Genomic DNA, 22,971 nt, shown 5'->3' with positions numbered 1-22,971 from the left:
CTGAGCCACCCAGGGGCCCCCAGATTTGCTTTTAAATAATAAATCCAATTTGTTTCTACATACAAGCCACAAACAATGAAAAAAAAATACCACCTAGATTCAAACAAAAAATGAATTTCCAGGAATTAATCTAACAACAGACATGCAGAGAATTACAAAACAGTCCCAAGAAAACCCGAAAAAGATGTAAGTAAATGGAGGAAACACCCAACGTTGGAGGGATCTCAGCACGAGCCTGATCTGCAGAGTCAACGAAATCCCCACCAAACCCCGCAGGTACTTTTGTGTGGCATTTGACAAAACACGTAAAAATGCAGAAAAAAGGCAGGACGGCTGTAAGGAACGAAACCAGAGTCCGACCTTACGCAGGAATGCGGGCGGTGTGCCCTGGCACAGGGACCAGCAGTGACAGAGGGGACAGGGCAGGGCTAGGCATGGGGCCCACATGCCACATGCACACGGGTCAGCAGGGCGGTGCCCACAGAGGTGGTCTTCTCAATGAACAGTGGCAGACCCACTCGGAAGTTAGGTGGGAAAAAAGTAAACCGTGGACCCCAGATCACACACGTTGAAACATCGATTCCACTCACACTACAGACGTAAACGCCTTTCACGCAGAAACAGGAGCGTCGGACCTTGTCTGTTCGGAGAACGGACATCAGGAAGAGGGGAGGCTAGGACAACCCTGGGGTCGGGCTGGATTCGGAGACACCAGCCCGAACTTGCAGTTTTTAAAGTCTATGAATCCCAGCTCTGACGGACAGGGGGCTTGAAAACAAGGACGTCCCTGTGGCCACACGCAGACCTCGCACCTCGATGGTGAATTCTCCACGCCACTCCCCGCTGAAGGGAGAGACGGCTGGGTTTTTGCCAAACGAGAGGACAAATGCTCCAAAAACCCGTCTCCACTCACACGGGAGACACAGTAAGTGAGGGAGCACCGCAGGAGCGGAGTGGGATATGTCGAGAAGCCCTTCCCGAGCACAGAGGGCCAACTAGCAAGGGTAGGGCGGAAGGAGTTAGTAACCAGCCCAGGCAGGATCATCAACAGACACCGAGGGCGAACCCACCCGGCCGGGGTCACCGATCACCACCGTGAAGCCGCACGGGTTTCAGGTGCCTCCTGAGAGGACGCGCCGGGAGGGACCAGGCACCGTTTCCCCCGAGATGCGGCCGAAACGCACAACCTGAGCCCAAACAGAGGGACATTCAGCCAAACGGCTGAACTGTGCTCTTCGGAAAGAGAAGTGTCCTGAAGGGCAAAGGCCGAGGAGGGGAGGGCAGAGAACCGCCACGATACGCGCTGTGCGCATCTGAACCGGGCACAGGTTGGGGGAAAACCGCGCTGCTCTGGAGGATGGCATGGGGACACGTGGAGGGACTCGGGCACAGGCCGGCGAGCAGCACGGCGTCACCGCCCGGCCTCCTGTGCGTGGAGCACGGGACTGTGTCTATGGAAGAGACTGTCCCCACTTGCAGCAAACGATCAGTACCCTGGGGGCAAAAGGACACAACGTCTGCAGCTCGCCCCCCAACGGTCCAAAGACCCCACAGCCTCTCCGCAGGAAGAGAAACAGACGTGGCACATTCTTACCCGTGGGCGAGTCTGAGCAAAGGGCATTGATCTTGAAACGTTTTTGTAAATTTAAAATGATTTCAAATCATGGGGCGCCTGGGGGGCTCAGTCGGTTGAGCGCCCGACTTCGGCTCAGGTCACGATCTCACGGCCTGTGAGTTCGAGCCCCACGTCGGGCTTGGTGCTGACGGCCTGGAGCCTGGAGCCTGCTTCGGAGTCCGTGTCTCCCTCTCTCCCTGCCCCTCCCCTGCTCGCGCGCTGCCTCCTTCTCAAAAATAAAATAAATGTTAAAAAAAATAAGTAAAATAAAATGATTCCAAATCAGAATTGTTTAAGTGACACCTAAAAGAACATCACAGCCATCCAGACGTGGAGAAAGAGGTCTTTAAACAAAACCCGAAAACTGCCATCGCTAAATCGTGAACGGACCTCATGACATCAAGCCCAACAGAGGACACAAAGGGCAGCAGGGAGCCCACAAGAGCAGGGAGGCTCCGGGGTGCAGGCTGCCACGCCCACTGTTACGGGGTGACACGTAACCAGCTGCCGCGAGAGACCCGGGGTGACAAAGTGCAAGTGTTCCACAAGATAACACTGACGATGTCCCGTATCCACAAACAACCGACAGACCACAAGAAGATGACCCCTAAGGAGGAGAAAACCGGTCAGCAGAGACACCCCAGGAAACGACACAGGACGGCACCAGTGGCAGAGGCTTTAAACTAGCCACATAACGTGACCACAACTTTAAAAAAAATATTTTTTTTAGTGTTTACTTATTTTTGGGAGACAGAGCAGGGGAGGGGCAGAGAGAGAGAGACACACACACACACACAATCTGAAGCAGCTCCAGGCTCCGAGCCGTCAGCACAGAGCCCGACGTGGGGCTCGAACCCATGAAGCGCGGGATCATGACCTGGGACAAAGTCGGACGCTCCACCGACCGAGCCCCCCAGGCGCCGCGACCACAACTTTTAAAGCTGTGCAAAAGAGGAGGCCAGCGGCGCCTGGGTGGCTCAGTGGGTTGAGTGTCTGAGTCTTGATTTCACCCCAGGTCATGATCCAGGGTTGTGGGATCGAGCCCCGCATCAGGCTCTGTGCTCACAGTGCAGAGCCTGCTGGGGATTCTCTCTCCTTCTCCCTCTGCCCCACCCCGGCTCGTTCTCCCTCTCTCCCTCTCAGAATAAATACATAAACTTTAAAAAAACAAAAAAAGAGGAACCCAATGAGGAGAGAAACAGGGAGCCAAAAATAAGAGCCAAACGGAACCGCAGAGAAGATCAGCAAGCATTAGAAACAGCAACAGGAACTATTCGGTGAACAAACGGAGCCTCGGAGATCGCAGGGGCAAAAGGCCACGTGACCGGGGTTCCGGACAGAGGGGCACGAAGACACCTGAAGAAACCATGGTATACATGCACGTGCCTGAAAGGCTCCACGGACGTCAGCGGAATGAACACAGAGGACACCACACAGGGGCACGTCGAAACCAGGTGGAGGACGGTCAGGGACAAAGGCGGCCTGCAGAGACACAGCATGCACAAGGGACACAGAAGGACGACAGTCCCCACGAAGAAGACAAGAGAAGGCGGAACACAAGCGTCCGCCCAAAATTCCAGGGCACGCACGCTCGCGGCCACGGACACCCCCGCACAACGACAGGGGACTGACCTCACGGCACGTAAATCACACATCACTACCGCAGACTGTCAAGCGCTATAAAGACGTGTTTGCGAGTTTTCAGAATCTGCTGCGGGTCCCTCACTAGGACCGTGAGAAACTCAAGTCTCACAATATGAGTATGTGCGGTAACTATCACCGGGTTTTTTCGTAAGTGACATTTCTTTGAAAGAAAACTGGACATCACGTGAGAGACAAAGGAGCCTGCCCCGCGCCTCACGCCTCACGCAGAACTTGACCCAGGACGGGCCACACGCCGAATGTGAGACCCAACGCCGTAAAACAACTGGAAGAAAATGTAGGGGAAATGTCTGTGTGCTGGTCAGGTAAAGACTTAACCACCACGAGAGCGCGGTCTGTAGGGAAATATCGCTGACCTTGTACAAGGCGATTATCAGAGGCACCGACTGCCGCCCTAGCCGTCGAAAACCCGCACGTAACTTGGACTCCCCCACACGTAACTAGCACACTGTTGACCGGAAGCCTTACAGGTCACGCGCAGTCGATTAACACACGGTCGGTACGTTCTATGCACCATATACCGTGTTCCTACCACAAGGTGAGCTGGGGGGAAAGAAAATAATACCGAAGGAGTCAAAAGGACAGGAAAACACGCTTACAGCACCGCAACGCAGAAAATCCACATTTGAGTGGATCGTTCAGGGTCAGTGTAATTAATCACTTAGCTTCATCGAGATCCCAAAGTGTCCGTTTATGAAAGGCTCTGTCAAGGGAACGGACAGACTGCGGCGGGGGGGAAACGTTCTCGAATCACACGCCCGACAGAGGCCTCCGCCTGCAGCGTGCCAAGAACGCCCGATTCTCAACGGTGCCTCACACCCTCGCTAATCAGACAGCCCAGTAAGAAGGGCACGGATTCAAAGGGACGGCGGACCCGGCGGACCCACGTGAAAGCTGCCCGACATCATCAGACGTCACGGAGACACCGCTGCGGCCACCGGGCACAGCTTTCAACATCAGACAAGACCAAGCATTGGCGGGAACGCGGAGCAGCTGGCGGCCCACCCACAGGAGAAGGCGGAGCGGCGGGGCAAGAGCAGGGGCAGCCGCGGAGAGGGGGCCGGCCTGGCACCCGCTGGCAGAGACGAGGACGGGGCTGCCGGCACTGGTGTGTGAACTGGAGAGCCGCAGGCCGAAGCCGCTACGTTACTCGGGACTTCAAAGAACTGAAAACGGGGGCGCCCGGGGGGCTCAGTCGGCGAAGCGTCGGACCTCGGCTCAGGTCACGATCTCACGGTGCGTGGGTTCGAGTCCCGCGTCGGGCTCCGTGCTGACAGCTCGGAGCCTGCGTGGGACTCTCTCTCTCCCTCCCCCACTCACGCTCTCAAAAATAACGCTAAAAAAATGTCATAAATGTTAAAAAACTTACAGAATTTTTTAAATAAAAAGTAATTAATTTATTAAATTAATTAAATGAATAGAACGGACCGAAAGTGGAGAAAAGCCGGCTGGCTGTTTCAGGTAAAGAGGACGACGTGTGGGAAGGCTGGTCGCACGTCAAGAAGGGAAACCCGTGACCGCGACCGCACAGGGGGCCACAGGGGGCGGCGTCAGGGACAAAGGCCCCAGGGACGGGGTGAAGACGCCGGGGGCTGGGCGGCTCAAGACAGAGGTCAACAGCGGGGCTAAAAAAGCCATACTGGGAGAAACTCGACCCAAAAAGTGCCGGCAGAGAGGAAACCGGGAAGCGGGGCCAATGGAAACGGATGGCAAGACGGCAGGTGTGAACCCACCTCCGTCAAATCTCATTCCCGGCGTCAAGAGACTCAAGTTGGACCGGATGAACCCGCAACGTCGACCCCGCGCTGCGTGCAAGCATGCACCCCCTCCCCCGCCCCGCGCGCACCAGACACGGGAGCCGGCGTGGCCACAGGGATCGCGTCAGACCAGCCTTCACAAGCGCATGAGCTCCAGGAAACACACAAACCGCCACGGCTGGAGCACGAGGAAAGGGAAATCGATTCGTTCTGTACCTGAAGGAACAGAATTTATCATTAAAAACTCCCACAATTAACAACAATAAAAACCCGCAGAGCCAAGAGGCTTCACGGGTGGATGTGTTCTACCAAACGCACAAGAAAGAAGTCACATCAAACTCACACAAACTCTCAAAAACTACAGAAGGGAGGAGAAGGTTCGCGTTCTCCTGATCCCCGAGACTATCCTAAGAGCACTACAGGTGACTGCCCGCCACGCACACGGGCGCAGAAACCCCCCCGAGAAGACGTCAGCGAACTGAACCGAGCGCGGCATAAACGCCACGCCACGTGGGTTCCATCCCGGGGCTGCGAGGGTGGCTCCGCGTTAGAAAGTTAACCGATGCAGCACCACACGTGTCCAATCCAGGCAAAAACCCGCATCGCCGCTCAGGACAGAAATCAACTCTCAGGAGACCAGTGACCGTGTGGCAGCGTGGACACGTGCCTCTCCCGTGACCCAGCAGCGCCACCTGCACGCGGACGTTCACAGCAGCAAGACGACAACAGCTCCTGTCCCCCGAAGCCACCCATGCGGTGGCCCCTGGTGGCCGCGTCCACGGCCTAGGACTAGGAGGACCGACACCTGGCACCACGTGGACAGGCCACGAAATACGGTGAGTGAGAAGAAAGGACTCCGTTCTGAACGATGCTACTTAAAAGGTTCTGCAAAAGGCAAATCGACAAGGACAGGAAGCCGGTGGGGAGGCCGCAGGGGGCCAGGGCTGAGGCGGGAGGACCCGGAGACGTTTGAGGGGAGGCAGACTGATCTGATCTTGACCGTGACCCTGGTACTCGACTGATTACAGCCCCCAGAGTCATCGCCTGTACACTTGGAATCGGTACATTTCACTGTGTGCAAACACTTGGAATAACCACCCAACAAGGGGAGGGAAAGGTGGGCCTGACCCGGGAGCACAGACGAGTCTCACCCGAATTCTGCGGAGAGAAGCAGACGCAAGGACACAGCGCGCGACCGTGCCCACCTGATGTTCTAGGACCGGCAAACGCATCCCGAGTGACAGCAGATCCAGGGCTGCCTGGGGCGGGCGGGTGACGGCAGTGTCCTCCGTCTGGCCGTGCTCTGGTGCCACGGCCCAAGACTCAAGCGGGTGCATCTCACGCCCCTTTTGGGGAGGCACGGACGTCATACCTCAGTCACTCAGATGTAAGAGGGCACCTCGGGGTCTCCCGGGGTTTGGGGGCCACACGTGACACTGCACAGAAGTGCCCCGTCCCTGTACCTGAGACAGGAGAAGCTGAGGGCCAGGGAGCCGGGGAGGCCACCCCCGGAACCTCAGAACAGCCCGGGGCCAGCTCCCTGGGCACGTGTGGGACAGGCACGCTGGGGCCCACGCTTCCCTCGCGTGCCCTGACTGCTGCCTCCAAAGGGAGGGACCCCCCCTCCGACCAGGCCAGGGACAAAACGCACCCACTGCTCCCGGGGCCCTCCCAGCAGTTGGGCAGGGATCAAACAGCATAGACACCCTGGGCCCAGGTCAGGAGGCAGTGAGGGGTGCTTAGGATTGGGATTCGCACAACAAACCTAGCCTTCCCCGTTCCCCGCGGGACCCCCAAGGGGCAGCTGGGCTGCAGGCGGGAACAGCCCCCCAACAGGCTAGGGGTCTGCCTGTCTGCTGCCATGCTGGGAGCGAGGGGCTGCCCTAGTCAGGGAGGTAGGGTCGGGGGCAGGGGATCGGTGCTGGTTCTGGAGTGAGCAGGACACAAGGGTACCACAGGCCATGGTGGCACTGACCGGGGCCTGGTCCGGGGCAGGGCGCACACGCTCTGCATGCTTTCAGGGCTCACAGGAGTCGTCTGCGGCTTCTGCTCGAGGCAGGGGAGACAGGACCCGATTCCAAGCACCGCCAGTGTCTGTCCCGTGTCCGGGGGCCGGGACAGCGGGCAGACCCGGAGGAGCCAGCCAGCCCGCAGAGGGGAAGAGAGGGCGAGCCCAGGCAGGGCCACCAGCCCACGGCCACCTGTCCCATCCCGGCACAGCGCCCCGCGGGGCCCCTAACGTGGACATGCCTGGCTAGAGCATAAGTGCCGAGGAGTGCCTTTGTCTCATCCACAGGGAACGGCGTCTGCCAACAACGATCAAACATCTGCCCGCGCAGAGGAGGGGCTGGGCCCGCGGCGGAAGGCGCCACGGGAAGCCCGGTCCTGGGGCAACGGCCCCGAAGGTGGCTCCTCCCGGCCACCCACGCTCCTCCCGCAGAGATGGCAGCGATGGGAGAGGGAGCCCTCCCCACCCCCCTGGGCAGCTCACTCTCCCCACCACCGAGCCTCGCTCCCTGGGGCCAGGGGGCAGCCCGTCCTGCCTCACGGGGACCCCAGCCAAGATTAAATAGTTGTTCGAGGTCCTGTTTGCTGCCTGTCCATCTCCCCGTCTGCCCGTGGGTACAGACGTGCCCAAGGAGTGTGGCCAAGTAGAGGCCGTGAGAGCAGACCCCTTACTGCACTGGGGTGCCCTCGGTGCCCTGCTCACCCTGGAACCAGCACCTACCCCCCTGACCCCGCCGCCCTGACGGGGGCAGCCCCTCGCTCCCAGCATGGCAAGCAGGCGTGCAGACCCCAGCGGCCTTCGAGCACCTAGAGCTGGAGCAGGGGTTTCCTGAGCCCCGGAGGAGACCCTCCCCCAGCCAGCAGGAGGGACCCAGCGGGCCCTGACGTGGGGAGAGGGCCCCACGGCCAGGCGGGTCCCACCCCCCTCAGGACCCTCCTGGCGCATCAGTCCTAAGAGCAACAGATCAGAAGACCAACCCAGTGTCCTCGGGGACTAGGAAGTCAGCTGTGGTGTGCCCGCCCCGCGGACGAGAACGCGGGACTCGGAAGGCAGGTGGGAGACGCGTGGGACGGCGGGGCTGCTGGGGCACGGTCAGAGTCAACTCTCTGCCTCTGCCGCACCGAATCCCTGGATGTCCGGGACGGGAGCTGCTGACGGTTCTTGTCAAGGTGGGGGATAGACATGGGGCGTCCGTGTGGTGTCCCCCACTTCCCTACACAGAGGCTGCTGGTCAAAAGACCCTTGAGGGTCACTCAGGCCAACCTCTCCCTTGACAGGTGGGGAAACTGAGGCCAGGAAGAACGGACTCCCAAGCGTCCGTATGTGGCAGGCATGCACTCTGGAACATCCCCGATCCCACCAGCTCTCGACGGCCCCGCCCCGCCCCCATCCGGACCCCGGACCGGGGGCAGCAGGCTGTCCGGCCGCCCAAGGGGCTGTGAGGATGTCCCCCAACTAGGCCAAGCCAGGGCGAAGAGGGAGCCCGGGGTACAGGCAGCCAGCACCCAAGGGGCAGCCAGCCTTGGGGGACAGACCCCCATCTCTGCCTGCTTGCCCCCACCGCCCCCTCCCCCACAACCGTCTTCCCAGCGGCCGGTGATGCCAGCGACGTCACTGCCAATAACCTAGATTTTAACCAAGAAATCACACCCCCCCCCCCCCTGCCCCACTTATGGTCTCACTGAGGAGAAAACCCAGACTGCAGCACCCCGGGCCGACTGGAGGCAGGGCTGGACCCATGCCCGGCCCACCTCTGCCCACCGTCCCTTTCTGTTTCCCAGCTTCCCAGCACCCCATTCTCCTGCCAACAGCCCCCAGGGAGATGGGGGCAAGGGGCTCTGATGGCCGCCGGACTCCCTCCTGTCACCCAAGGCACGGGAGACCCCCGTAGGCACACTGCCCTGGGCCAGGCCTGTGCCCCTGGCATCTTGCCTGAGAGCTAGGGGTGGGGGTAGGGGGGCTGGTGAGACGGCCGGGTCAGAGTCGAGGCAGTGGGGCGGCCCGGCCCCCCAATCCCTACCCTGGCCGTTCCAGGGCCACTGTCCCATTGGCTCCTTGGAAAAGCCCAAGGACACAGGTAGGCCACTGCCGTCCAGGTGGAGACAGGGCTCCAGGCTCACCAGGCCGGAAGGGCAGGTGTACTCAGACGGGCCGTCTCAGAGTACCTGCACCCAGAGATGCCAAGGCCTCGTCTTATTTCTTCCTACCCCAAACCTGCCAAGGCCAATGGCCACGTTGGATGGAGACGTTTGGAGGCTGGGCCATCTCCTCCGTGGGGTACCACTGTGGGCCACCAGCGCGCAGCCCCTGCCCCGGGACCCTTGGCAGATTCCAGCTCCCTGTGGCTGGCTCTGGGGCTCCACACGGCCCTCACACGGCCCCCTGGGTGGCTGTCGGCCGTGGGCAGAGGGCACCGCACACCGGGCAGGTTCCCGGAGATTCCCCTAAGGCCTGGGCCCAGCGGCCCTCTGAAGGGCCGAGCCGAGCTTGCAGGTTTCCAGGTCAAGGTGGTCTTTGCGCTAGCGTCCTGTGGGATTCATGCAAACGTAACAACATGCACTTAAATAAAGTAATGACTTCTAGGGAACAACCATCCACCCATGGCCCCTGTAGGGGGCAGGGGGGTGCCCAGGGCGGTGCTTCCCTGCTCTCCACGGTGCTAAGAGGAACCCGGCTTGGCCAGACTGTCCAGTCCTCGGCTGCCCCGGGGGAGCGGCCGTCCCAAGGGCCCTAGCTGGTCGGGACCGACCCCCCCCCACCCCAGCACTGATCAACAAGTCCCTGCCTGGAGGTGGAGAGGGAGGCTGGTGGGGGGAGCAGCGTTTGCCCCATCAGGGACCAGGACGTGGGGGAAGAGAGGGGAGGAAAGAGCCACGACGCGGTCCCTCGGGGGCCCCAGTTCTACATCGCCACTTCGCGCTGGTACCACGGGCCCTGCATGCAAATTAGCAGGCAGCGAGCCCAGGCACACGGCCAGTTTTCGGGGAACACGGAAGGCAGGTAGACACCCGATCCGGGGCCCCAAATACCAGACCCTCCGCCCAACAAACCCCAAACAGTCTCCAGGGATGTGATACGGTCTGTCACGCCATGCCGAGTTAGGGCACCTCAGACGCACGGGTCCCCAGCGGGGAAGCACCCCACGAGTAACTTGGGGGGACGTATCTCAGTTCAACAAGCACTTTCTGGCCTGGCCCTTGGTGGCGGACCCAGGGAGGTGGTGGCAAATGAGATGCGTTACAGGGGAGTCTCTGGCCTCACTGAGAGTCACGGGGCAGGTGAAACCACACGGGGGGGGGGGGGGTGGGGGGGGGCCGGCTGAGGTCAAAGGTAATGCAGACGGGCCTGCTGGGGCCTCCAACAGCGTCTGGCACTTTGCTGACGGGGCCCCTCGGGCCTCGAGCAGGCGGCGCGCACAGCACTCTGTGAGCCCTCAGCCGGGTCCCCGGTCCGCTGAGGCCCTCGGTCTCCTCGTCTGACGAGCGGGAGACCAAGCCCCATCCCACGTGCTGGACGGCAGCTTCCGGTGGGTGGTCTCTCGGCTTTCCCGCGGCTCCCATCTCACGTGGCATCAGCTGTCAAGGCCTCAGCTGAGGCCATGAGAGGCTGACCTGGGTCGTGCCCTGCAGCCCATCCAGCCCGGCCCGGCGCGGCGGTCTCCCCGAGGGGTCACAGCCAGGCTGTGAGGGGCCACGGGGCAGGGGGCGGGCTCGCCTCTGCACCCGCACGGGCCCCGGCGGCCCCCCGCGCGGCGTGTTACCTGCGTAGCTGCCGGTGGCCTTGATGTACATCTGGCCGTACTGCTCCTCCGCCATCGTGTCATAGGCCTCGTCGTCTTCCTCGTCCTCCTCGTTGTGGTAGGAGGTGGGGCTGTCGGTGGTGGGCAGGCTGCTGGCCCCCGGACTGGTCCGCTCCCCCTGGGAGTAGGGCACCTGCTGGATGCTGGGGATGAGGGTGGCCAGGCTGGGCACCCCGTAGTAGGAGACCCGGGGCAGCTTGAGGGGGGCCGCGCCCGCCGCCACCGCGGCGCCATCCCGGGGCCCCGCCTCCAGCGGGCGCTTGGGGGCCAGGCCCGGGCCGGCAGCCGGCGGCAGCTCTGTGGCTTCGTGCTTCACGCGGGTCAGCAGCGGGATGGGCACGGAGGGGGACACGACGTAGGGGGGGGCCGCGGGGGCGGCCGGCTGCAGCTGGTTGCAGGGGCTCTGGGGCTCGGAGCTGGCGTCCTCGATCATGGCGGTCTGCGAGTCGCAGTGGGGCGAGCTCACCTTGAACATGAGGTCCGTGCCGCGCTCCACGATGTGTTGGATCTGCAGGAAGCCGGCCGTGTACATGACCACGAGCTGCTCGCTGGCCGCCATGGTCAGCCTGCCCGTGTAGCAGAAGGACAGAATCTGCTGGAAGCAGGCGGGAGGCACAGTGCCCGGCAGCTCGAAGGCGCTCTTACTGTTGCCGCTGAACAGGTCGCGGAAGTACAGGCTGCTGGCGGCCAGGACGGCCCGGTGGGCCTTGAAAGCCTGGCCCTTGACCACGATGGACACATCGCAGTAGAGGCCCAGCAGGCGCTGCTCGTTGAGGCAGCCGAGCACCGTGCTCCCGAAGTTGGGGATCTCGATGTGCAGCAGCTGAGACATGGCGGGCAGGCGCTAGAGGGCTCGCCTCACACTCAGCACGGGAGCGCCCGAGCGGGGCACATCTGTGGGGGAGAGAGGGCGCGGGGACACGCGGGTCAGGCTCCCCGGACGGCCAGGGCCCGCCGGCCAAGGGTGCGGAAAGGCGCTCGGCCGCTGCGCCCTCCTCCGCCGCGGTCCCCGCCCCGGCCCCCCTCCAGCAGAGCCACCCAGGGGAGGTCCTGGGGCCCGAGCTCCTCACGGCAGGACCCTGGCTGGGCCTGCAGCCAGCGCTGCATGGGACTCAGAGCCGCACGGCCGTGTTCCAGCCGGGGGTGGGGGGGGGGATGAAGGGGGAGGGGGACGCCCCCCCCCCCACACACACACCCGCACCTTGCGTGGCTCCCAGAGCCCACCCCCAGGAGAGCGCCTGAGCCCTCGGGGCCCGGGACGCCCCGTCTCAGCAGAAGCCAGGAATGCAAACAGAGGCCTGCACTCAGGGGAGGACGGGGTGGATGGAGGACAGAACACGGAGCAGGGCACTGCCACCCGCGGCGGCTGGGAGGGGTGAGGGCGGCAGGCTGCGTCTGCAAACTCTTCTCCCCAAGAAAAAGTTAGCAGCAAAGGAGCCCCTCACAGCCCTGCCCCTCGGAGGGGCTGGAGCCCAGAGCGAGGGGGGTCTCGCAGGGGGTCTCTCGGAGGCTCTTGGTTTCTGGTTTGTTTTTCCTCTTTTCCCTCAGAGCAGCCACACGGAGGGCCCACAAGGGGGGAGTCCCACCCCACTGGCTGAGATGCTGGCCCCTCGTCCCCCTGCAGAGGCGGGCAAGGGGTGGGGGTGGGGGCGCCCAGGGGAGTGAGCTGAAGCCAGAAGTCAGTGGCTGGCCACCCCCGCCCCTCCCCCGGGCCGGCTCCCCAGGTCGCCAGCGCCCGTCAGGGACCCGGCTGGGCTGGACCAGCGGTCGGGAGTCTGTCGCAACCCCACCTGCCTGCCCTCCCGGTCCCCCAGCTCCCCGTGCCGGCCAATCCCCGCTGGCTCGGCCCCAGCCCAGGTGACTAAAGGGGTCAGGGGGGGGGAGTCGGGAGGAGTAGGGGGGGGAGGGACCGGCAAGGGCTTGGGATGCCACTGCCTCCTCGGGCGCCCCAGGGGCCGGGGCCGGGGCTCCAGCGAGGTTGATCTGACGCCCGATTCAGAGAAGATTCGGAGAAGCCGGGCACGGACGGGTGGAGAAGGCGCCGGCCCAACTCTGCACAGCGGCGCCCGCACAAAGGGCCGCTCTGTCCCGAGGGAGGAAAGTGCAGGCGGCCGCAGAGGCGCCGGGCGGCCGGAGGAGGGAGGGCTGAGGGAGGGCGGAGCGCCCGGACCCCGGCGACAGGAGTTGGGCAGATGGGTGGCCGCGGGGGGAGGGCCCGCAGTGCCCCCGCTGCGGAGAAGTTGCCGGCCGGGCCGTGGCACCGGCCCGCGGGGGAGACCTACCTTTGGCGGCTGCCGCCGGTGGCCCGGCAGTGCCCGCTCCGCCTGGCAGGGGCAGGCTCGCCAGCTGCTCCGGGAATGCAGCAAACAGAGCGGGAGCCCTTGGGGTGGGGAGGGCGCGAGGAGCCGGGAGAGGAGGAGGAGGGGGGGAGGAGGAGGAGGAGGAGGAGGAGGAGGAGGAGGAGGAGGGCAGAGAGTCTCGGCGCTGGGCTCGGCGGCCGCAGCTCAGCTGTACCCAGCCCGGCTCTCCGGGGCAGCGCACAGCATCTAAATGAAGAGGCCGGATGCAGACGGACATTCAGGCAGCTCTCGGGAATGAATAGCGGCCTTTGACTTGGGAGCCCAAGTAAATGCCAGCTCCAGCCCCGGCTTTAAAAACAGTGGAGTGTTGGTGCCAGAGGAATGCACGGCTCCGGGTGTTGGTACAAGACAGACTTTGATGACTCACCACAATGCAAACAAAGATGGCAGAAATACTGTACTGTACGCGGAGAAACGCTCCGTGGTGCCGCGGCAACCGAGCGCCGAGATTTATGGTGCGGCTCTGCATGTGAATTACCCAGTAAACTGCCGTCCTGCCATCCAGCACAGCCCGAGTGTCAAAGCATTTAAAGTATTCCAAACAGTCTGCAGGGCTGGCACAGCCACCAACTCTGCCAGGGAGGGAGGGTGGGGGCCAAGGGGGGGGGGCAAAGGGGTGGGGGACAAAGGGGTAGAGAGATAAGGGGATGGGGGGTGGGGGATGAGGGGGGCGGAGGGCTGGGGTCATGGGGGCCGGGGGGTCAGGCGGTGGGGGATGAGGGAGCAGGGGGGATAAAGGGACAGGGGAGACGGGGTGGGGGACGAGGGGGCAGGGAGCCGGGGACAGGAGGATGAGGGTGTGGGGGCACAGGGGGGCGTAGAGGGCAGGGAGGCAAGGAGGAAGGGGGGCGACGGGGTGGCACAGGCAGGGCAGAGGGTGAAGGTGGGGAGCCCGGGAGGAAAGAGGGGCAGGTGATGAGAACAGGAGGCAGGAAGGAAAGCACAGGTGGGAGAAGAGGCCCAGAGACAGGGAAGGGGGGGCGAGGACGAGGCCCAGCCCCCCCCCCAGTGCCCCCACAGGGCTCCTCAGTGGCCCCTGCTCGCCTCCCTACTTCTCCCTGGGGTCCGGAAGCAGCAGGGCCCGCTTGTGCAGCCCTACACCCCATCCCACTCACCCAGGAAAGTCACCCTGTCCCCCAAGCCCCCACGCGGGTCTTTTCAAGAACAACTCTGTGAGTGCAGCTGGGCCAGGCCGAGGGGGGCCCCTCCCAGCAGCCGGGCAGCAAAGCCACCACCTGCAAGGGTGCCCGTGTGAAGGAGGCTGGGCTCCTCCCCTGGGCCTCCCTTGGGAGGGGAGGCTGTGCTGTGCACAGGGCCCGTCCTGTTCCAGGCCCACACCCCCGCCTGTGCCAAACCACTGGCCCGCCCTGCCTCGGTCTCCCCTCTCGCCCCCAACCGCGGCCCTGGGAAGAACACACACAGCCTGCAAAAAGGAAGACGGTCGAGACGGGTGACGGCGCGGCTGCCACCACCGAGAACCTAACCCTGGACCCTGGCGGCCGGAGCGGGAGGGGCCGGGGCACAGGCAGCGGCCCTCCCACCGCCCCCTCCACGGCAGCGGCGCGTCCGGAGGGAGAGAAAGGGCCATCTGGCGCGTCCGCGCTCGCATGCGGCGGGCTCAGCTTCCCACAGCAGATAAAACGCTGCGGGAGGAACGGCACAGGAAGAAATACAGGTGTGGGGAGGCCTCCCAGCAGCAGTGGCTGCCGGGCTCCTCCGTGGGACGCATGGCGACTCGGTGTGGCGGCCACGTGAGCGCTGAGCTTGGAGCGTCGGCAGAAATGGTCCCCACTCGCTGCTCCGACGGGGGACTTGGCCCTCGTCCCCCTGGCGATGGAGCCAGTCCGGACCCTGGGCCCTCGCTCTCCTCTACCTGGAGGGTGTCGAAGCAGCAAGTCCAGGGGAGGGCGGGGGTGCGCGGGGGGCCCGGTCAACAGCAGACAGGCCTCAGGGCAAGGGTCTCGTGCTCCGCACAGCCTGGCCCCGCTGCCCTGGGGAAGCTGCCCGGGGGTCCACGCGGACGCCTGTGTCCGCACAACCCCGGGGGGCGGTGGGACAGCCTCGCCGGCATCCAGACCCAGAAGGACAGACCCAGGGTCGCCCCCGCCAGGAGCCATGTCAGGCCTCCCGACTGGACTGTGCTGTCCTGGCAGCCTCCTTGTCTTGGGGCCTAGGAGGAGCCCACTGGCCCCAAGATGAGGGGGCTGGGAGCACAACCCCCCACGTGCCACCCGGCCACAAAAGAAAGCAGACCGGGGCACAGGCAGAGCCGACATGGGGAAACAGAGGGCCCCCCAGAGGCCAAAGCATGGCGGAACCCGTGATGGGGGGGCAGGGCAGGGCCACTCCTGGCCTGGGTGCTGGCCTTGGGCCCCAGGGCCCAGCATACGCGGCCTCCACCGGTTCTGCGGGAGCAATCCCCCCGCCCCCACCGCTGGCTGTGCTGTGTCCCGGCCCTGCCTGGAACAGACCTGTTGTCACCTCCTCAGAGAAGCCTGCCAAGGGTGTCTCTTGACCTGAGCAAGGGCGGGGCGGGGGGGGGAGCGGGGGGGGGGGTCTGCCCACTGCCTGGTGGACATTTAGCCCAATGCTGGGCACGCCAGGGAGGGCCACGAGAGTGGGGCTGTGCTGGCCAGCAATACACCACAGAGGAGAGGGGCCCTCCAAATGGCCCCTTCACAGACCCACAGCACCCACTGCCAGGAGTCTCCTGGAGAGCAAGATGGGGTCCCCTGAGCCAGATGAGGGCTCTAGGGCCGTGAGAGGGGTGAGTCAGCCTGGCCAGCAAAGGTACACTGTGCATCGGTGCCCAGAGGGCCCCAGTGGCCTGGGGCTGGGCCAGCCAGTGGCCAGGTCCCAAACTGAGGGCAGGGACACCAAGAGGCCCTCGGAGCCTGTCCCTCCAAGCATCAGGTCCTGGCTGGTCAGCAGGGCTGCAATCCTGGGTCCTACCGACCGAGGCAATGCCCTCCCCCCGCCTCCCACAAGCCCGGCCCTGCAGCTCTCCTATCCGTGTCCTGTGGCCTCAAGCAAATGGCGCCACCTCTGGGATGCTCATCTGTCCCCTGGGGGTCAGGTTCACGCTTTGACGGTCACTACAGGGTCGAGGCGGACGGCGAACGTGGCATGCTCTATGCCCCAGTAACCTGTGTCACAATGCCGTTACCTGCGGTGACTGGGACAGGAGGCGGTGGTCCAGGTGGGGGCCTCCGTCAGCCCCCAGCCCATCCCCGCCCACACCTGCGCCCCAGGGCCGGGGGCCAGACTGCTGGCCCGGAGAGGGGACCATTCCTCCTCTGGAAGGTGATGAGGCCATCGGGTCCCGGGGGACGTGTGTCCTCAGGCTACCTGCACAGGCCAGGCTGCCGTCCCACGGCCCAGCCCAGGACAGCCCTGCAAGAGCTGGTTTTAGATTGCTTTCTTAGAAGCCTTGGCCGGGACAAGAACAAAGCTGAACTTTAGGAGAAAAGAACCAGATAAAGGCTTGGTTTACGTGCCTAGACCCGTCAAAGCAGGGCAGGTCAAGGGCCGACCCTGTGCGGTGGCCAGAGAGGAGGGGCCGGGACCCGAGTGGGCCGAGGGCAGCGGGCACCAGCCCCACCAAGACCGCCTTTCCCCTTCCACGCCTCGGTTTCCCCTGCCACAGCGAGACTCGCCATGCCCACTGGCCTCTTACTGAAGGTTCTGAAGAGCCAGAAGGAACGGCAGAAATTTCTAACTGTGCTCACTCTGGCCATCCTCAAAGCCACTGCACCACGGAACCCCGCCCCCTCCTAACGACCTTCAGGACGGAACCCACTTTGGGAAATCCCGAAGCCAGAGTCCAGCTGTGCCAGCCTCGGGGGCCCCCACCCCATTCAGACTCCACGACCTCCCCCCAGAATGAGAAAATGTGGGTAGCGAGGTGGGGGGGGGTCTCTTCACCGCAGACCCTCCTTCGGGGAGAGCCAGGATCTAGGACCCAGGGTCACGGGTGGTCACCCAGAGCTCCTCCAGGCCCCCCACGGGCAGCGCAGCCAGCAGGTGCACAGGGAAAGAGCCCAACGATAAGGGGGTGAGGGTACTGGCCCCAGGAGCCACAAACAGGTGCCCACACAGGCACCGAGGGACTGGCCGCAGGGTGTGCGCCCCAGGGCCTGGGCAGGATGCGGACGGGGCACAGGTTCTCGGCTGCAGCCAGGCCAAGGCCAGCCACGCAGGGCTCTAGGTGCACCTGGGGAGGCAGGGGCTCCAACAGGTACTGGGAACACGCCGAGGACTTCTCTTGGGGGCCCAGAGGACCAGAGAAGGATGGGCATTCCAAGCAGGGGTGCCTCCTCCCCAGGACCCCACGCAGATACGGCTGCAAGGTCTGGGGGTCCTTGTCAGAAGCCACCCCCCCCGCCCCCCAGATCCCGAGGAGCTTCCTGAGGTGGGACAATGCAGCGTCTACCTTCTGTAGGGTCACCACCAGCCCAGGAAGGAGAGGCGAGATAAATGATAAATGAAATTAAATAAGATCATTGGGCAGGATTTAATTCTTCCAATCTAATAAGAAAGAGGTCTGGGCCTCGGCAAACGCACAGCTATCAAATACGCCCGTGGCAGGGAGGCAGGGAGGCAGGTGCCCCAGGAAACAAAGGAGCCCCTTCTGCCTCCCTGCTTCCCCTGCCCCGAGCGAGCACCAGGCCCGTCCCCGGGGCAGCCCCTCGGCCCGGCCGCCAAGGCCGCCAAGCCCTGCCGTCCGGGGAGAAGCCAGCTCAGCAACGGGACGCCTCCTGAAAGTCAAGGTGCTCCGAGTTTGGCGGGGGCGGGGCAGGCTGCAGCCCCAGGACAGTGCCTCACCGGGAGGCAGGCAAGTTAGCCCGTGAGTCAGCGCGCACACGTGAGCGCGGGGGCACCAGGGCCGCGCCGGCTGTGTGCGTCCAGGCTGTTAAGGGAGGGCGGGGAGGGAGCTTTCCAATTACAGCGCAGGCTCCGGTTACCGGCCTGCGGGAGCGGAGGCTCACTTACACCCCACGCCCGGTCAGTGCTCTGGCTGTGCCGAGCACCTCTGGCCTCGCCGGGGAGGGCGACCCTTCAAGGGTCGAGGTGTCGGTTGCCGGCACAGCACGGCCGCCAGCTGGGCGTGCCAGGTCCCCAGGGGCTGGGTGAGGCACCCGCCAGTTGGGGCCTCGGGGCCTCGCTGCTAATGGAAGGGCCAGTCACCCCTCGAGGACCGGGGCTCGCACAGGGGAAGGGGCACGCGCTTCCCGCCCTGGCTCACCGTGCCCCCCCCCCCCACCGGCACCCGGCAGCCTCCACCCCCGACCGCAGCCTGGGCCGGCATCGGGCACCACAGCTGGCTTCAACTGGCTTCAACTTCACAACAAGCGTTTGCCTGGAAGCTTTTTTTCCTTCCCCCAAACAGAAAAAGGCAGCCTGCCAGAATCTGCAAATTCAAACGTGTGCTTATCAGTCCTTCCCCCTCGCCGCCCCAAGGAGGGTGCCACACACCCGGGGCTGGTCCTCAGAGAGGCTCAACGCACACAGGGACCCACGGCACCAGGCAGGCCACCAACGGCCATCGGAGCCGCTGCTGCTGCAGGGCCACGGAGCTGGGCACGGACTGGGCAGACACCCGGCCAGACGGGGCAGCGGGTCCCGCATCTCAGCACGTGTCCCACGGCACGGGCTCCGACAAGGGTCCGGTCTGGTGGTCCGTGTGGCCGAGCCGGGCCCACGTCCGAGGGGCTCCTCGACACCCCAGCCCCCCCACCCTTCACTCTCAAATACTCTGACTTTACTGTGGGTATGGGGCTGGGGGGGGGGGGGTGCCAAACAGACACGGCACGAACGGCCACACGGCCACACGGCATGAAGGAGCAGGGACTGGCCCGCCGCCCCGCCAGGAGCCCGTGGACCCAGCAGGTCCGCTCTCGAGCCACAAAACGGTTCCAGAAGGCTCCCAAAGAATGAAGCAGTGTTCTGAACAGAGCCGACAATCTCCCTCACCCGTATTTGTAATTTAAATAACGTAAGCTTGAAGAGTGTCTCCCTCGGGCATAGTTTAATAACTTAAAAAGCCAGCTCCACTCGCTGGCAGACGGGCCTCCTCCCCCTTATCGGCTGGCGGGAGGTCCCCCCTTGCACCCCCGGCTGGAGGGCGGGGCTGGGGGCACCGGGGGCTGCCCAGACCGAGCGGGCCGGGCCCCGTGGAGCCGGATCCCCTCCTCAGCCCGCTGGGCACCCTCCCCTTCCCACAGGCCTGTGGGGGTCCCGGAGCACCTGGGGGACGGGCGGGGGTCCCGGCGCCGGGGGGCGCTGCCCTGGGCCGGTCACCGGCTACTCCTCATCCACAGCGGCTGTGCCACACACCCCCGTCCTTAATATTCATAGCCTTTCTCATCTGCATATCGTGCCATAAATAGTCGAGGTAAGACACAAAGCTCCCCTGCATTTCTAATTATGCTTAAAAACCTAATGTAAATCAGACAGACACAGAAATACTCAATCAGCTGCCGGAGGGGGGGGTCCAATTACACGGAGACGGGGCCACGACGTAGCAGCCCCCACCTCGGAGCTCCGGGCAAGGCGGCGGCTGGTGGCGGTGGCCCCCCTGGCCCGGAGACCCTGGCCAACCTCGCACTTGCTGGCCCTGAAGCCAGAGCCAGTGTGGGGCGGGGTGGATGCCTGAGGAGCCTCAGCAACACCTCCCCGCCCCCCCCCACCCCCCCGCCCAGGGCCAGCCAGCCAGCCTCACCTTCTCCCTAAGGGCTCCCAACTCGCGGCCTCCTTCCCACTGCCCACCTCAGCAGGTGCCGCTCCCCCTGGCCGTGAGGGTTGACCCCATGGGCGGAGCATCTCTACTTCCCTGTCTCCACGTTCAACCCCCTGGACACTCTGGCCCTCCCGCGGGCTCGGCTCACACAGTAGTGCGGGAACAGACGGATGTCCCCCACCCCCACTCTGGAATGGAGTTGGGGACGGGGCGCCAAGCCACCGAGGGGCCAAGAGGACAGGTCAGCGGGTCCTCTGAGTCCCGAGGGTGCTCCAGCCCCGCACAAGCAGGACAGAGGGGGCTCCGGCACCACGCTCTGGGGCCAGTCCCCCTGTCTGCAGGGACACGGGGCATCGGGACCTGCAGAACAGAAGGGTCTGGGGGACGGAGGCCACGCCAGCCACTTAGAGCCCAATACAGTACCAGCCCTCACAGACGGGCACCACGGGGGCCTCCGGGGCTCCAGGAGGTGGCATGGGCCCAGGTCTCGGGGCACCTGGGGGCTGCCACCTGGTGAGCCCGGGGGTGCACATGCCAACAGCCAGGAGCCCGCCCGCTGCCTTGCACCAGAGCCCCACAGCATCTGCCCGTCTCCTTCCCCTCAGAGAGTCCCCAAATGCCCCTGGCCCTGCCTTCCCGGGCAGCCCCAAACACAAGCCCCACTTCCTGTCCAGGAGTCAGGGCACCTGGGCTGGCCCGGCCCCGCCCTTCCCGGGGGGGGCGGTGGCAGTGGGACTGCCTCAGGGGACATGCAGGAGGCTGGGCCCAAGTGACACGGGGGTTGCCCCACTCTGCCTTTAGACAAGGAGACACAGAGATGCCTGCTGCCCGCATCTGCCTGGCATCACGCCCAGACCTATTTTTAAGCCCATTTACTAGAAATCCCACAAATTAAAGGAAATACGGATAATGCAGTAAGAATCCTGGGGGCCGAATAAAAGCTACACATAATTGTCCTCGTGCTCCAATGTGAGAATCTTAACCACAAACCCAGATCTCCCCAAGCCCTTGTGCAAGGCGGAGGCATCCTGCCGCGCGAAGGTGGGGGGAGCAGGAGGGGGCAGGTCCGTGCTTGGCCCGCGATCAGAGGCACAGGCCGCGGCATACAGCCGGGGCCATAAAAGGTAATTACTGATATGAAAAATAAAGATCGTAAATACGAACGCCCGACTTTACAGCCTGGGAATGAGGATTACTGCCAGGACGGTGGGTTCCAGAGGCGGCTCCCCTGTGCCACAGGTGGGGGCACCGGGCTGGCCCCCACCCCGCTTTCTCACGTGGCTCCCGTGGCAAGCGGGGGGGTAGGGGCCGCAGAGCCCCAGACCTTGTGGAATCTGTGGGGCACGGACAGGACCAGCCAGCGCGGCCGGGAATGGCGGGGTGCAGTGCTCACACCGGGAGGGTGGGACCCCCCCCCCCCCCGGACGGGCTGGCCCCCCACACCTCAGGGGTGGGGGCTGAGACAGAGGACAAAGCCACGTGCCCGTCAGAGACGCAGCTGGTGGGCACCACATTCTCTGAAGACCCTCAGTGCCCTGGGGCACATGCTCACCACCCCTTGGGAGCCCAGGGCCCCAGCCCTCCCCGGCTCATTCCCACCTGCCAGGTAGCGGCTATGCGGGCATCCAGCTGGCGGCGCCTTCACCAGAACCCCCCGCACTGCCTGCTCGCCCCAAGCCCTCCCAGACCCACACGCCTCCTGGGAGCCTGTGGGTGGGGGGTCTGCACAGGTGGCAGGGAGCAGAGGAGGTGGAGAGAGAGGGGGTGTGTGTGTGTGTGTGTGTGTGTGTGTGTGTGTGTGGTGTCCCCAGATCTCCTGGCCCGGGATCACACTATTCATCTTGGACTGTCTCAGAGTAGGGACAAGGCCCAGTGGTACCACTACCTTCTAGGCTGAAGGAGACCCTTCCCCCAGGGGCTGGGGGAGGGGGGCAGTGGCAGGCCCTCCCCAGGCCTGGTCCCCAGTTGCCCTGGGATCCCACGGAGGTCAGGGAGCCCGCGGCCACCAGCTCACGTCCTGCCAGACACCAGGTGGCCTCCTACGGCCTGGCCGGGGCACAGTGGGGTGAGGTCAGGGCTCCCGCTGCCCCAGGCACACGGGACTGAACCCCAGACTGCCAGTAGCCACTCGGACAGACAGCAGGCCCCGAACCTGGCACCTGTCCCACGAAGATGTTTCCCCCGGCCCCGCAGAACACCAGGCTCCTCAAGTCCAGCCGCAGGGCCTGCCCTTCTCACTGGGGGGACCTGGCCACTGGGGGTCAGCTGGGAATCAATCGAGCCTGCAGGAGAAGCTGGAGGTAGAGGGAAGACGGCAGAGGAAGGAGCCAAGAGAGGCAGGTCAGGGAGCGGTGGGCGGACGGGCCATGCTGGTCACCCCCAGCCAGATGCCCCAAAAGCACCAGCTCAGAGAAGGGCCGAGAGGCTGACGGCAGGCGGGCAGGCTGGGAGGGAAGCAAGCTCGGGAGATACACAATCGTGAACCCCAGGTGGACGGGACGCCGTTCAGAGAATTATCAAACACCTGGAAATGACCATCACAGGGAGGCAGGGCCGCCGGGCCGCCGCAAGGTCGTCCCAGGACGACCACCGTCCGGGAGGACGCCCTCCGACTCCCTTTCTACCCAGGCTCTGCCAAGTTACACGTAAACGTGCTCGTTTTCGTCCAGGAAAGATGCAAACTTTCTCTCCACTGGAAAAGACAGCCCCAGAGGTGCGGGGTTTTGCTCTGCAGGACACGAGCCAGCCGCGGGTCTGGCCTGGCAGGTCCGGGAGACCACCCGTTCCCCTTCGGGCCTCGGTGTGCGCGGCTCCTTGGGCGCCCTCACGGCCACCTTCCAACCCACCATCTCCTCCTCTGTGAGCTCAGCACATCTGCAACCACGCTCACCTTGCATGTGTACGCGGGTCTGGGGCATAACTGAAAACACTATGCGCCGACGGACATCCCGCGGGCTGGCCCGCAAGCCTCCCGTCGAGTGAGCCCGGGGGGCAGCAGACCCCGGCCTCCGCTGACCGTCTTCTTCTGTTT

The 22,971-nt window shown here is 64.2% G+C and overlaps 1 protein-coding gene across 4 annotated transcripts in view; it reads right to left on the bottom strand.

Annotated features, from left to right (window-relative positions):
- The window catches only part of NACC2 (NACC family member 2), a 66,593-nt gene that overhangs the window by 16,789 nt on the left and 26,833 nt on the right, over positions 1–22,971 (bottom strand). The window contains exons 2-3 of one of the 4 annotated variants that reach the window (XM_042964773.1): positions 11,308–11,735; positions 10,803–10,977 (exon numbers count right to left, since the gene is read on the bottom strand). In XM_042964773.1, the coding sequence (XP_042820707.1) occupies positions 10,803–10,977; positions 11,308–11,673 (541 nt within the window). In that variant the 5' untranslated portion in view covers positions 11,674–11,735. Of the gene's footprint in view, positions 1–10,802; positions 11,736–22,971 lie in introns of those variants that run through there. The other 3 variants (XM_042964774.1, XM_042964772.1, XM_042964771.1) reach the window with 3 other exon arrangements.

This window comes from Panthera tigris, chromosome D4, assembly GCF_018350195.1.
Source record: "Panthera tigris isolate Pti1 chromosome D4, P.tigris_Pti1_mat1.1, whole genome shotgun sequence".
Taxonomy (NCBI): Eukaryota; Metazoa; Chordata; class Mammalia; order Carnivora; family Felidae; genus Panthera; species Panthera tigris.
Note: the sequence above shows the minus strand (reverse complement) of the source record. Positions and strands in the feature narration are given on the sequence as shown.